This window comes from Hyla sarda, chromosome 2, assembly GCF_029499605.1.
Source record: "Hyla sarda isolate aHylSar1 chromosome 2, aHylSar1.hap1, whole genome shotgun sequence".
Classification (NCBI taxonomy): Eukaryota; Metazoa; Chordata; class Amphibia; order Anura; family Hylidae; genus Hyla; species Hyla sarda.
In genome coordinates, this window is record NC_079190.1 from 319793038 (window position 1) to 319805936 (window position 12899).

The window sequence follows — 12899 nt, forward strand, 5'->3', positions numbered from 1 at the left end:
TTGGAGATTGCCTGTTTATGCCATTTATGTGTGTCATCCTTAGGCACTCCTGTAATGCTGGGACTAGTTTTGGAATACAGTGACCCCCCGACCTACGATGGCCCCGACATACGATAATTTCAACATGCGATGGCCTCTCGGAGGCCATCGCATGTTGAAGGCAGCATCAACATACAATGCTTTTGTATGTTGGGGCCATCGCATAATCGTCTATCTGGCAGCGCAGACTGCTTCAGCTGCCGCCAGATAGCCGTTTACGGTGCCACGTGTGCTGCGGTGACAATCACTTACATGTCCTCGGGGCTACGGAGCGTCCTATTCGGGATCCCCTGCATTGCCGGCGCTCTCCTTCGTCGTCATCACGAGAGCGAGGATCCCGGGGAAGCAGAGACGTCTGGAGCATCGGGGACACCCCGGGGACGCGGCGACAGCGATGGAGGGCGACATCCAGGGCAGCGGTGACGGGTCCGGAGCGGCGGGGACAGGTGAGTATAACTTCCTATTCTTTCCATTGCAAGGATCCATCAATGATGGTTTCAACAAACGATGGTTCATTTGGAACGGATTACCATCGTATGTTAAGGGACCACTGTAGTTGGAGGTACACTGTTTGGATAACTCTTTTTACAGCAGTGTTGCCTTCAGCTGTGTACCTACAGCTTTTGCAGAACTACAACTCCCAGTATGCCCAGACATCCTTTGACTGTTCAGGCATGCTTGGAGTTGTAGTTTTCCAACAGCTGGAGGCACATGATTGGTAAAACTCTGTGTTACAGTAGTGTTGCTGCAAGCTGTGTCCTGCAGTGTTGTCCATCAGCTGTCTCTTGTCCGTGACCCTTGGACACGCTCATGCTGCTGTGGGACTTATCAGTGTCCCAGGAGGTATGGGGACCCCTAGGGGTGGGATTATCAACGGCAGTGTGAATTTAAAATAAAACCTTTTTGAAATGTTTGCCACTGTATATTTGTGCTTTAAATGTTGCAATAAATCATTACATTTATAGATTCTATGGGGCTGTTAATATGATCATAAACAACACCTCATTAAAGGGAACCTGTCATGAGATTTTAACAAATATAATGCATGGCAACACGTCATATATGGTACAATCTTCTTCCTCACCATCCCCCAGTTTCCTCTGCCAGCTGCATAGGTAGAACCCTGGGCAGGAAGCTATACTTACCTATTCCTTTCTTCTCTGACTGTAATCACACCCCCATCAGCATGACTGACAGCCTTCATCAGGGTGATGACGCAGGCCGTGCCTGGACTGTCAATCACTCTGAGGGGGTGTGATTACAGTGCAGCAAAAATTAGGTAAGTATAGCTTTACCCCCAGGGGCCGGTGGAGGATACTTTCTAACTTGTAGGGAAAAATGTCTCCTAGGGATGGTGAGGAAGAAGATTTTACTTATGACAGGTTCCCTTTTAATATACTATTTTGGTTGTAAAAGGGCTAGCACAAATGATCAAAGTACATACTGAGATAAAATTGTTCAGAATATAAGACAATAGTTATTGAAACAGGATTACTGTATATTGTGCTATTACCCAGAAGTTCCATAGTTCCAGCCTCCAACAGAGAGAAGAGTTTTCAGTTCACTGTTGCTGTAAAAAGAAGAGGTGAATAGTACAAGTTACATAAAGCCATTATTGAATTAGGTCTATGTATGTGTCAATAAATGAGTATTACTAACAATAAATATGCAGCACATGCTAAATGATAAAGCACTGTAGAGAAATTGTTTATGCAGAAAGACCATGATACAGAACACAAAAACAAGTTTAAAGGGGTGTTCCAGGAAAAAACTTTTTGTTTTAAATATCAACTGGCTCCAGAAAGTTAAACAGATATGTAAATTACTTAAATTTTAAAAATCGGGATCCTTTCAGTACTTATCAGCTGCTAAAGTTGAGTTGTTCTTTTCTTTCTGACAACAATGCTCTCTGCTGACACCTCTGCTTGTCTCAGGAACTGTCCGAAGCATTAGAGGTTTGCTATGGAGACTTACTCTGGACAGTTTCTGAGACAAGTAGAAGTGTCAGCAGAGAGCACTGTTGAAGCAGAAAAGAACAACTCAACTTCAGCCGCCGATAACTACTGGAAGGATTAAGATTTTTTTAATAGAAGTAATTTACAAATCTGTTTAACTTTCTGGAGCAAGTTGATATATATATATATATATATATATATATATATATATGTTATATATATATATATATTTTTTATCTATTTATATTTTTAGTAACTGTTTCCAGTTTAGTTCACATGCTTTTGATTGGATTGTAAGAACCAACCCAAACCATGTGTAGGGCACCTTTTTTAAGACAAATTATCGTCTCTTTATTATGCTTGCAGCTGCAGACATTGCAGATAGCTGATAAGGAAATACATTTTCTATCTCTAATTGCAAAGTTCTGTTTTGCTTCTGAGCTCAAAAGTTCTTCCCATCCCTTAAGTCTGCTAAAAACAATAGGACAAATTACTATTGGTTGGAAATGAACACATTTGTAATAACTGTTTGTCTCTTTTGGTTATATCATTGTCAATTTTTATTTGTTCGCACAGAAAACTTAAACTGTCATCGTTTAATAGCGTTCTCACACCAGGTTGGCCATACTATTGTCGATGTCTATGTATGTCTATAAATAAATAAAAACAAAACAGTTATTTAAACTGTTTTAAAATCCATAGATTTCTATATGGCAGACATATGCAAAAAGATTGTCTGTTTGGCAGATTTATAGGCACAATGTTGGCTTTTCTGAGCAACACAATTATTATAATTTTTTTAATAATAGAAGTGAATGACCAATGTATATAACACTATATATACATATATATATATATATATATATATATATATATATATATATATATTACACAATATATAATATACACACACATACTTGCATACTCTGCATTCTTTTTTACATAATGTATTTTCTTTGTGTGTGAGGAGTTAGAAAACACTGTCTATTCTAATGCTGGCCTGTTTCTTCTAACATGAAAAACTAGATAAAAATTAGATAGGGGACAAAAGAACATTGTGATCATTTTGTGTCACTTTAAAGAAACAACACTGATAATCTTGTTATGGACAATAAAAATTGAAAGTTTATAAACTGGTATTATACCAATTCTTGAACCATACTATTGTAACCGCTCAGATCCTGTAGATTTGAATAAAATAACACTATAATAGAGTACTTATCCGTGCCACTTAAATAACTATACCTGCAAAGTGAAACTGAGAGCAATAAATACAGAATAAAGCTACTTACTATTTCTTGAGGGCATTAAAGGAGGCATATAGTGTAGGATCATTCCATTCGAATGTAGTAATCTGGTTGTTGGTCATGGTAGCAAAAGCATAAATCAGATGAGTACACATGCATGGATCAACATTATCTGGCATATATGTTGCTGGAGCAGGGTAGTACTGCGCCCAGTTGGTAAAGTAACAAACCAACTTGACAGAAGAGCCTGGCAAAGAGGATATTACAATAATCAATAAAGTAAATAATAATTGCAAAAAATATCAAAATGCTATGCGACATCTATATAGACATTTAAATATATATATATATATATATATATATATATATATATATATATACACTCAAAAATGCTTTTATATGCCTATTTTCTGCTGTGAGAATATTAGAACTTGGCTAGAAATTAACATTATCATGTTGGGTGCATGAGGAATTATTCATAGATTATGTGACCTTCACTACCTCAAACCTGAAATAGAAAATTAAAGGAAGTAGTATTAAGAATACAAAACTCAGAGTGATCTGAAAATACAGCAGTGTTATTTGGGGAATAACATGTACTTACCTAACTGCACATGCAGTAGGAAGGCCAAACCTGTAAGAAAAGATTGTAAAAGATTGGACATTGTAAAAGGAATAAAGCAAGATACTTTATACTTAAATTAATAGAAACCCACATGTAACCAGCAGGAATTTCTTCATCTTGATTCCTCAAGCAGGCTCACTGGCAGGTGTACCTGACTTATATAGGTATCAGTCACCTCCACCTTGTCATCGCTGATATCAAAGATAAAGAAAAGCTAGTAATACCTCCTATGTAACAATGACTGTATTGTATTGTCAAACCCTAATGTGGTTTAGGAACACAGGCTGTAACTTGTATACATTCCAAGACAAATAATAAGTTGGGTAGTTGAAAAATATTTGAGTTCCTAAAATCATATTAAGAGAAAGGCAGTCATTAGTTATTTAATTAAAGTAACCTTCATTGGTTGTGCCGACAGTAACTGCGTGTATGGTGCAAGAATGAGGATAGTTTTACTTTCTCGCTGCTCCCCTGTACTAAACAATTGCCTCCAGACCTCTTCTCTATTGCTGTGTGCATGCACATGCTGTCTCTGGCTGTTCTAAAGGGCCATCATGAGTCAATGCAATGTTGTAGTCCATTGTCCACATTTCATAGACTTTTGAAAGATTACTTATCCAGAGGATAGGCGATCAGGATGCCAACACCTGGCACCCCAACCAATCAGCTATTTGGTACTTTATCAGACATAAAGTCTCAGAAAACCGCTTTATGGTTCACCCCGCCCCCCCCCCCCCCCCTCCGTTGGTCAGTGCTTAAGCATTGAGGACATTTTAGTTTCTGATCTAGGCAAAGGTGTTTGTGCACTATTGGTATTGACCCAGATTATTTCCTGACCACATACAATCATGGCCGTTAGAGATGAGCGAACGTTTCAAAAATTCGATTCGGCCGATTTGCCGAATTTCCCGGAAAAGTTTGTTTTGATCCGAATTTTTTCGCGGCGAATCTATATTAAAAAAGGCTATTTCTAGCCTACATACATCCTCTATAGTGTATAGAACACTTTGCTGTGTTCTAAAACGCGTATGGAGTGTGCTGGGTTAGTGAAATAATACTGTTATTCAGAATAACATGCAGATTACCGGCATCGCTTTTAGAATCACTGCCGCACAGCAGCACAATGACAGAGCCTGGTGGGGGCATCAGTGTCAGGACACCATAAAGTGACTGAATGACAGCGTGGAGGTGTTTGCAGCATGAGGAGACCATTTAGTGGCTGAATGGCACAGCGTTGAGGTATTGGCAGCATGTGGACAGCATATAGTGGCTGAATGACACAGCTTGGATGAGGCTGAAGCATGAGGACACCATATAGTGGCTCAATGACACAGAATGGAGGTGTTGGCAGCATGAGGACACCATATAGTGGCTGAATGGCACAGTATGGAGGTGTTGGCAGCATGAGGACACCATATAGTGGCTGAATGACACAGCTTGGATGAGGCTGAAGCATGAGGACACCATATAGTGGCTCAATGACACAGAATGGAGGTGTTGGCAGCATGAGGACACCATATAGTGGTTGAATGGCACAGTGTGGAGGTGTTGGCAGCATGAGGACACCATATAGTGGCTGAATGACACAGCTTGGATGAGGCTGAAGCATGATGACACCATATAGTGGCTCAATGACACAGAATGGAGGTGTTGGCAGCATAAGAACACCATATAGTGGCTGAATGGCACAGTGGGGAGGTGTTGGCAGCATGAGGACACAATATAGTAGCTGAATGACACAGCTTGGATGAGGCTGAAGCATGAGGACACCATATAGTGGCTGAATGACACAGAATGCAGGTGTTGGCAGCATGAGGACACCATATAGTGGCTGAATGGCACAGTGTGGAGGTGTTGGCAGCATGAGGACTCCATATAGTGGCTGAATGACACAGCTTGGATGAAGCTGAAGCATGAGGACATCATATAGTGGCAGAATGACACCGCATGGAGGTGTTGTCAGCATGAGGAGACCATATAGTGGCTTAATGACACAGCATGGACATGTTGGCAGCATGAGGACACTATATAGTGGCTGAATGACACAGAATGGACATGTTGTCAGCATGAGGACACCATATAGTGGCTGAATGACACAGCTTGGATGAGGCTGAAGCATGAGGACACCATATAGTGGCTGAATGACACAGCTTGGATGAGGCTGAAGCATGAGGACACCATATAGTGGCTGAATGACAAAGCATGGAGGTGTTGGCAGCATGAGGACACCATATAGTGGCTGAATGGCACAGTGTGGAGGTGTTGGCAGCATGAGGACACCATATAGTGGCTGAATGACACAGCTTGGATGAAGCTGAAGCATGAGGACACCATATAGTGGCTGAATGACACAGCATGGAGGTGTTGTCAGCATGAGGAGACCATATAGTGGCTTAATGACACAGCATGGACATGTTGGCAGCATGAGGACACCATATAGTGGCTGAATGACACAGCATGGACGTTGTCAGCATGAGGAGACCATATAGTGGCTGAATGACACAGCATGGAGGTGTTGGCAGCATGAGGAGACCATATAGTGGATGAATGGCACAGCCTGGAGTTGCCAGCAGCATGAGTAGGCACTAGGCCTTCACAATCCCTAAGATTAAAAGATGAATTAAGAAATTTAAACCGAAGATTTTGGATAGCGGATGCTACCTATGAGAAAATTTGAAATTAACAGACCCAGGCCCAGCAGCGGCATCAGTAACCCATATATTGCCTGAATGACACAGCCTGGAGTTGGATGATGCCCGAGTTCACACCAGGGCTTCACAATCCCCCCCAAAAAACACCACAATTTTAGAAATTTTTGAAAAAGATTTTGAATAGCGGGTGCTACCCATGAGAAAATTTGAAATTAACAGACCCAGGCCCAGCAGCGCCATAATTTTTTTATTTGAAATTTAAAACAACCTTTGCGTGTCCTGGACCCCAGCGTGTGGGTACGAAGGACCAAATCCAACAAGCCCCCACAGGGCTCATGTGGCCGTGAGATTTAGGCGAAATGTCTCCATTGCCCTTACCGGCCATTGTTTCCAAGACTTTTCGCCAAGGCAAACCATGTGAAGAACAGCGTGACACCGCCGTGACCTGCACACATGGAAGGGCCACTGAGACTTGTCTGGGCAGTGGAGGCTTAAGACACAGAGGAGGATGTGGAGGCGGAGTAGCACACTGTCGCAGGACCAACGGGCTGACAGACTGTAGCAGGAAGCAGCATTGAGTACACACCAGGGCTTCAGAATCCCAAAGAAAAATCAACTATTTTTTAAATAATTTTAAGAATATTTAGGACAGCGGGTGCTACCTATATGTTGCATGAATGACACACCCTGGAGTTGGCTGATGCATGAGTACACACTAGGGCTTCACAATCCCTCAAAAAAAACACAACAATTGTAGAAATTTATGAAGAAGACTTATGGATAGTGGGTGCTACCTATGAGAACATTTGAAATTCCCAGACCCAGGCCCAGCAGCGCCATCAGTAAACCATATATTGCCTGAATGACACTGGCTGGAGTTGGCTGAGGCATGAGTACGCACCAAAGCTTCACAATCCCTAATAAAAAAAAAACATTTTTGACAAAAAATGTTAATGAAAATTTAGGACAGCGAGTGCTCTCTATATATTACCAGAATGACGCAGCCTGGAGTTGGCTGCAGCATGAGGAGACCATTGAAATGTGTGATTTTTTTATTTGAAATTTAAATCAAAATTTGTGTCCCGGACCCAGCCGTGTGAGTACAAAGGACCTAATCTCACAAGCACTTAGGGTGGGTTCTCACTACGTTTTGTCCCATACGGGAGCGCATACGGCAGGGGGGAGCTAAAAGCTCGCGCTCCCGTATGTGACCGTATGCGCTCCCGTATGTCATTCATTTCAATGAGCCGACCGGAGTGAAACGTTCGGTCCGGTCGGCTCATTTTTGCGCCGTATGCGCTTTTACAACCGGACCTAAAACCGTGGTTGACACAGGAGCAGTCAGGAATAGGCATCATCAGTAAGCAAGAGGCTTTAATAACCCCTTACATTGCAATATCACTCGCGAGATCGAGCAATAACAGGTGTGTTATGCCCTCAGATGTCCGGGGCTGCACGCGCGCTACACTGAACGGACCAGCGTATGTCTATCTTTCACCGACAGGTGCGGGCAACCCTCTGAACCCCCTTCGCGATAGGGATCAGGGATTGCAATTATTTGCCAGGAAAGAAGAATCACAACTAAGTGCCCTTTGTAAACACTGCATGTCTCTACTACCGATTGGATGGTTTAGTGAGGTCCTCGGATCGGCCCGGGGGGGGGGTAGGAGAAGGCCCTAGCAGAGCGCCGAGAATTTAAAGATCATTGTTGAAATTAGCATTAAGCATGTATTAGCTACTGCTAAACTTCCAAAAATGTAAGGCCCAAGGCCTGAGGCATCGGGGAGGCAATTATTTCCTGAAAGACACAGAATGAGTCAGGAGCAGTCATTCGCAGTACCCAAGAGGGTTTCATAACCAACCCCTTACATTTAAAAGTCAATGTTGAAATTTGCATTAAGCATGTATTTAGCTACTGCTAAACATCCAAAAATTGAAGGCCAGAGGCCTGAGGGCGGGGAGGCAAGTAGTTCCTGAAAGACACAGAATGAGTATGGAGCAGGCATTCTCAGTACCCAAGAGAGTTCCATAACCCCTTAAATTAAAAGATCAATGTTGTCATTTGCATTAAGCATATATTTAGCTACTGCTAAACATCCAAAAATTAAAGGCCCAAGGCCAGAAGCATCAGTGAGGCAAGTAGTTCCTGAAAGACACAGGATGAGCCAGGGGAAGGCAATCGCAGTACCCAAGAGGGTTTCCTAACCAACCCCTTACATTTAAAGATGAATGTTGAAATTTGCATTAAGCATGTATTTAGCTACTGCTAAACATCCAAAAATTAAAGGCCCAAGGCCAGAAGCATCAGTGAGGCAAGTAGTTCCTGAAAGACACAGGATGAGCCAGGAGCAGGCAATCACAGTACCAAAGAGGGTTCCATGACCCTAATTGATAACCCAAGAGGGTTTCATAACCAACCATAATTGGAAAATGTTGGTGTAGCAGCTTGGTCAATCTACTCTGAGGCATCTGGCATTGGTGGCTGGAAATCCTGGCTGATCCATCCCTGATTCATCTTGACAAACGTCAGTCTCTCCACATTTTTGGTGTAGAGAGTACGTAAAAGAAAAAACTTTTTTTTGGGAGCGGTGTACAGATCCTTCAGTTGGCAAAACACTTTGAATTAATAAAATTCACTCTTACACTTGGTGAGTGGTTACTCAAACCACTCACACACTTTAGAAAACCCGTAGATAAACCAGTGATCTCTCCTATCAGTCCTTTCTCCGCATCAATCCTCCTCGGCAAGTGAATCGTCACTCCGAATGATATAATGGAGAAACAAGAAACAAAAATAGGAGAGCGGACAGGATCGATATTCATATACAGCCAATTTCCTGTGTCAAGGGAGCAATTCTACTTACTTCGGCGAGAGGGTTTTTTTCGTCCTTAAACCCCCCTCAATCCGGCCAGCCTGCGAAGGAGTTCGTCTTTCACCACGCCATCCAGGTACTTTACACACCGTTATTCATTCGCTCCTTTTTTCGGATCCGTCCGAAAATTTTCTTTATAATCACTGCAATGCACTGAGCTTCATTCAAAAGAATAATTTATTTATTTGTTAATACATATAATCCGACGCGTTGCGGGGAGAAAATTCCCCTTCCTCAGGGATACCTATTCCTAACACAATTACTGCTTTTATATGGTTCTATGACCCCATATTCACCCCGAAACAATTGCCCATTGGCCGGGACATTAAAATAACTAAAATTCTATTTCATCTATACTCGCTCTATACATTCATTAAAACCATTCGGGACCAATGTATTTAGCTTAAAAATATAGAAGCTTTCTCTCCTACATAAAGTGGAGAATCTACGTAAACCTTCTGCTATTTGCTCCACGGGAATTACCCGTAGCAACCCTGGATCTGCATTATGATATATTGAAAAATGACGGGAAACACTATGCTTTAAATATTTATGCTTAATGTTAAATCTATGTGAATTTATTCTTTTTCGAAGTGTTTGTGATGTGTGGCCCACATACTGGGTCCCACACGGACATTCGAGCACATAAATAACAAAATTGCTAGCACAATTTAATTTAGATTTTATAGGAATTTCCTCACCAGTAGACAGACTTTTTATTTTCTGTTTACTGTTTTCTATATGTGAACAGGTACCACATCTCTTTTCATTACATCTGAAAGATCCTTTCAGTGTTTCTTGTTCTTTTTTTGTTTTTTTATTATTTATATTTGTATTTAATTTGGGATACGAAGGTGCATCTTTTGGAACAGTTTCTTTTTATTCTGTTTAGTTGTCCCAACGGAATATTAACCTTCCAATTTTTTTGATGACAACTTTTAAAATGCAGATAGCCATTTGAGTCAATTGATTTAAAGTGCGTTTGTGTATTAATTTTATTCTCTTTTATATATATTTCCAAATCCAAAAAAGTTATGTTTTCTTTATCTATATGTTCGGTAAATTTAAGACCCCACTGATTATTATTAAGTTCATTAAAAAACTCATAAAAACTATTTTTGCTCCCTTCCCAAATTAAAATCAAATCGTCTATATATCTTTTATAAAATGTTATATGTTTAAAATAAAGACTATTCTCTATGCACATTTCTTCTACTTTTCCCATATAGAGATTTGCGAAAACAGGTGTGCATTTCGCGCCCATCGCGGTCCCGTGATGTTGTATAAAAAACTGATCCTCAAATAAAAAATAATTATGGCTTAAAATAAAACTCAAACTTTTTACAATAAAATCCTTCTGACAGTCTGGCATTAAAATATTCGTATCTAACATTTCTTTAATGACTCTCACTCCTTGTTCCTGTGCTATATTCGAATAAAGAGATACTACATCCATTGTAATTAACCACAAATTTTCATTCCAATTATGTTCCTGTAAATATCCCAATAATTGTCCTGAATCTCTAAGGTATGATGGGAGAGATGTAACATAATTTTGTAGGATACGATCCACATATTCTCCCAATCTACTTGTAAGGGAATTTACTCCCGCAATTCTTGGTCTCCCAGAAGGACAAAGGGGATTTTTTTTGCAACTTTGGGAGAAAATAAAAATAGGGGGTGGCTGGATTTTGAATCAATATATAGTCTTTTTCATTTTTATTTAATACCCCCTTCTCTGACCCTTCTTGTATTAATATTTCTAATTCTTTTTTACATTTTGGTAACGGGTCTATGGGTAATTTTTTATAATACATTTTAAATAAATTTACTGAACATATAGATAAAGAAAACATAACTTTTTTGGATTTGGAAATATATATAAAAGAGAATAAAATTAATACACGAACGCTCTTTAAATCAATTGATAAAATGGCTATCTGCATTTTAAAAGTTGTCATAAAAAAAAATTGGAAGGTTAATATTCCGTTCGGACAACTACATAGAATAAAAAGAAACTGTTCCGAAAATAAATGCTATGAAAATCAAGCTAAAATAATAGAGAATAGATTTTTAGAAAAAGGTTATCCATCATGAATTGTTGAAGGTGCTAGAAAGAAAGCAGATCTTATCGTGAGAACAGATCAAATAAAAAAACAAAGTTTAAATTATAAGAAAAAAGATAGAAATGATAAAGAAATAAATTATTGTACAGCATTTGTATCTCGTTTTTCCAAAGATGCCAAAAAAATAGAAAATATTTTCAAAAAAAATTGGGATATATTACAAGACCCCTTTGTAAAAGAAGCTTTAGGAACTAATGACTTTAGACCAAAGTTTATTTATCGGCGAGCAAGAACAGTAGCACAAGAAATTGCATCTTCGTATCCCAAATTAAATACAAATATAAATAATAAAAAAACAAAAAAAGTACCAGAAACACTGAAAGGATCTTTCAGATGTAATGAAAAGAGATGTGGTACCTGTTCACATATAGAAAACGGTAAACAGAAAATAAACAAGCGTCTACTGGTGAGGAAATTCCTATAAAATCTAAATTAAATTGTGCTAGCAATTTTGTTATTTATGTGCTCGAATGTCCGTGTGGGACCCAGTATGTGGGCCGCACATCACAAACACTTCGAAAAAGAATAAATTCACATAGATTTAACATTAAGCATAAATATTTAAAGCATAGTGTTTCCCGTCATTTTTCAATATATCATAATGCAGATCCAGGGTTACTACGGGTAATTCCCGTGGAGCAAATAGCAGAAGATTTGCGTAGATTCTCCACTTTATGTAGGATAGAAAGCTTCTATATTTTTAAGCTAAATACATTGGTCCCGAATGGTTTTAATGAATGTATAGAGCAAGTATAGATGAAATAGAATTTTAGTTATTTTAATGTCCCGGCCAATGGGCAATTGTTTCGGGGTGAATATGGGGTCATAGAACCATATAAAAGCAGTAATTGTGTTAGGAATAGGTATCCCTGAAGAAGGGGAATTTTCTCCCCGCAACGCGTCGGATTATATGTATTAACAAATAAATAAGTTATTCTTTTGAATGAAGCTCAGTGCATTGTAGTGACTATAAAGAAAATTTTCGGACGGATCCGAAAAAAGGAGCGAATGAATAACGGTGTGTAAAGTACCTGGATGGCGTGGTGAAAGACGAACTCGTTCGCAGGCTGGCCGCATTGAGGGGGGTTTAAGGACGAAAAAAAACCTCTCCCCGAAGTAAGTAGCGTTGCTCCCTTGACACAGGAAATTGGCTGTATATGAATATCGATCCTGTCCGCTCTCCTATTTTTGTTTTTTGTTTCTCCACATTTTTGGTGGACAGACGAGTTCGCCTTGGGGTGACTATGGCCCCAGCCGCACTAAACACCTGCTCCCGGGCAAACTCTGCTAGTTGTGGCCATAAATCAAGTTTGGCTGCCCAGAAGTCCAGCGGATCTTCAATGGTTGCTGGCATGGCCATGTCAAGGTATGCCACCACCTGGT

The 12899-nt window shown here is 39.9% G+C and overlaps 1 protein-coding gene across 8 annotated transcripts in view; it reads right to left on the reverse strand.

The window, feature by feature from the left end:
* Nucleotides 1-12899, reverse strand: part of LOC130356372 (acidic mammalian chitinase-like) — a 101142-nt gene that overhangs the window by 15318 nt on the left and 72925 nt on the right. For 6 of the 8 annotated variants that reach the window (XM_056557812.1, XM_056557807.1, XM_056557813.1 and 3 more), the window contains 3 exons: nt 3846-3875; nt 3287-3488; nt 1553-1609 (listed from right to left, as the gene is read on the reverse strand). In XM_056557812.1, coding sequence (XP_056413787.1) covers nt 1553-1609; nt 3287-3420 — 191 coding nt within the window. In that variant the 5' untranslated portion in view covers nt 3421-3488; nt 3846-3875. Of the gene's footprint in view, nt 1-1552; nt 1610-3286; nt 3489-3845; nt 3907-3957; nt 4060-12899 lie in introns of those variants that run through there. The other 2 variants (XM_056557810.1, XM_056557809.1) reach the window with 2 other exon arrangements.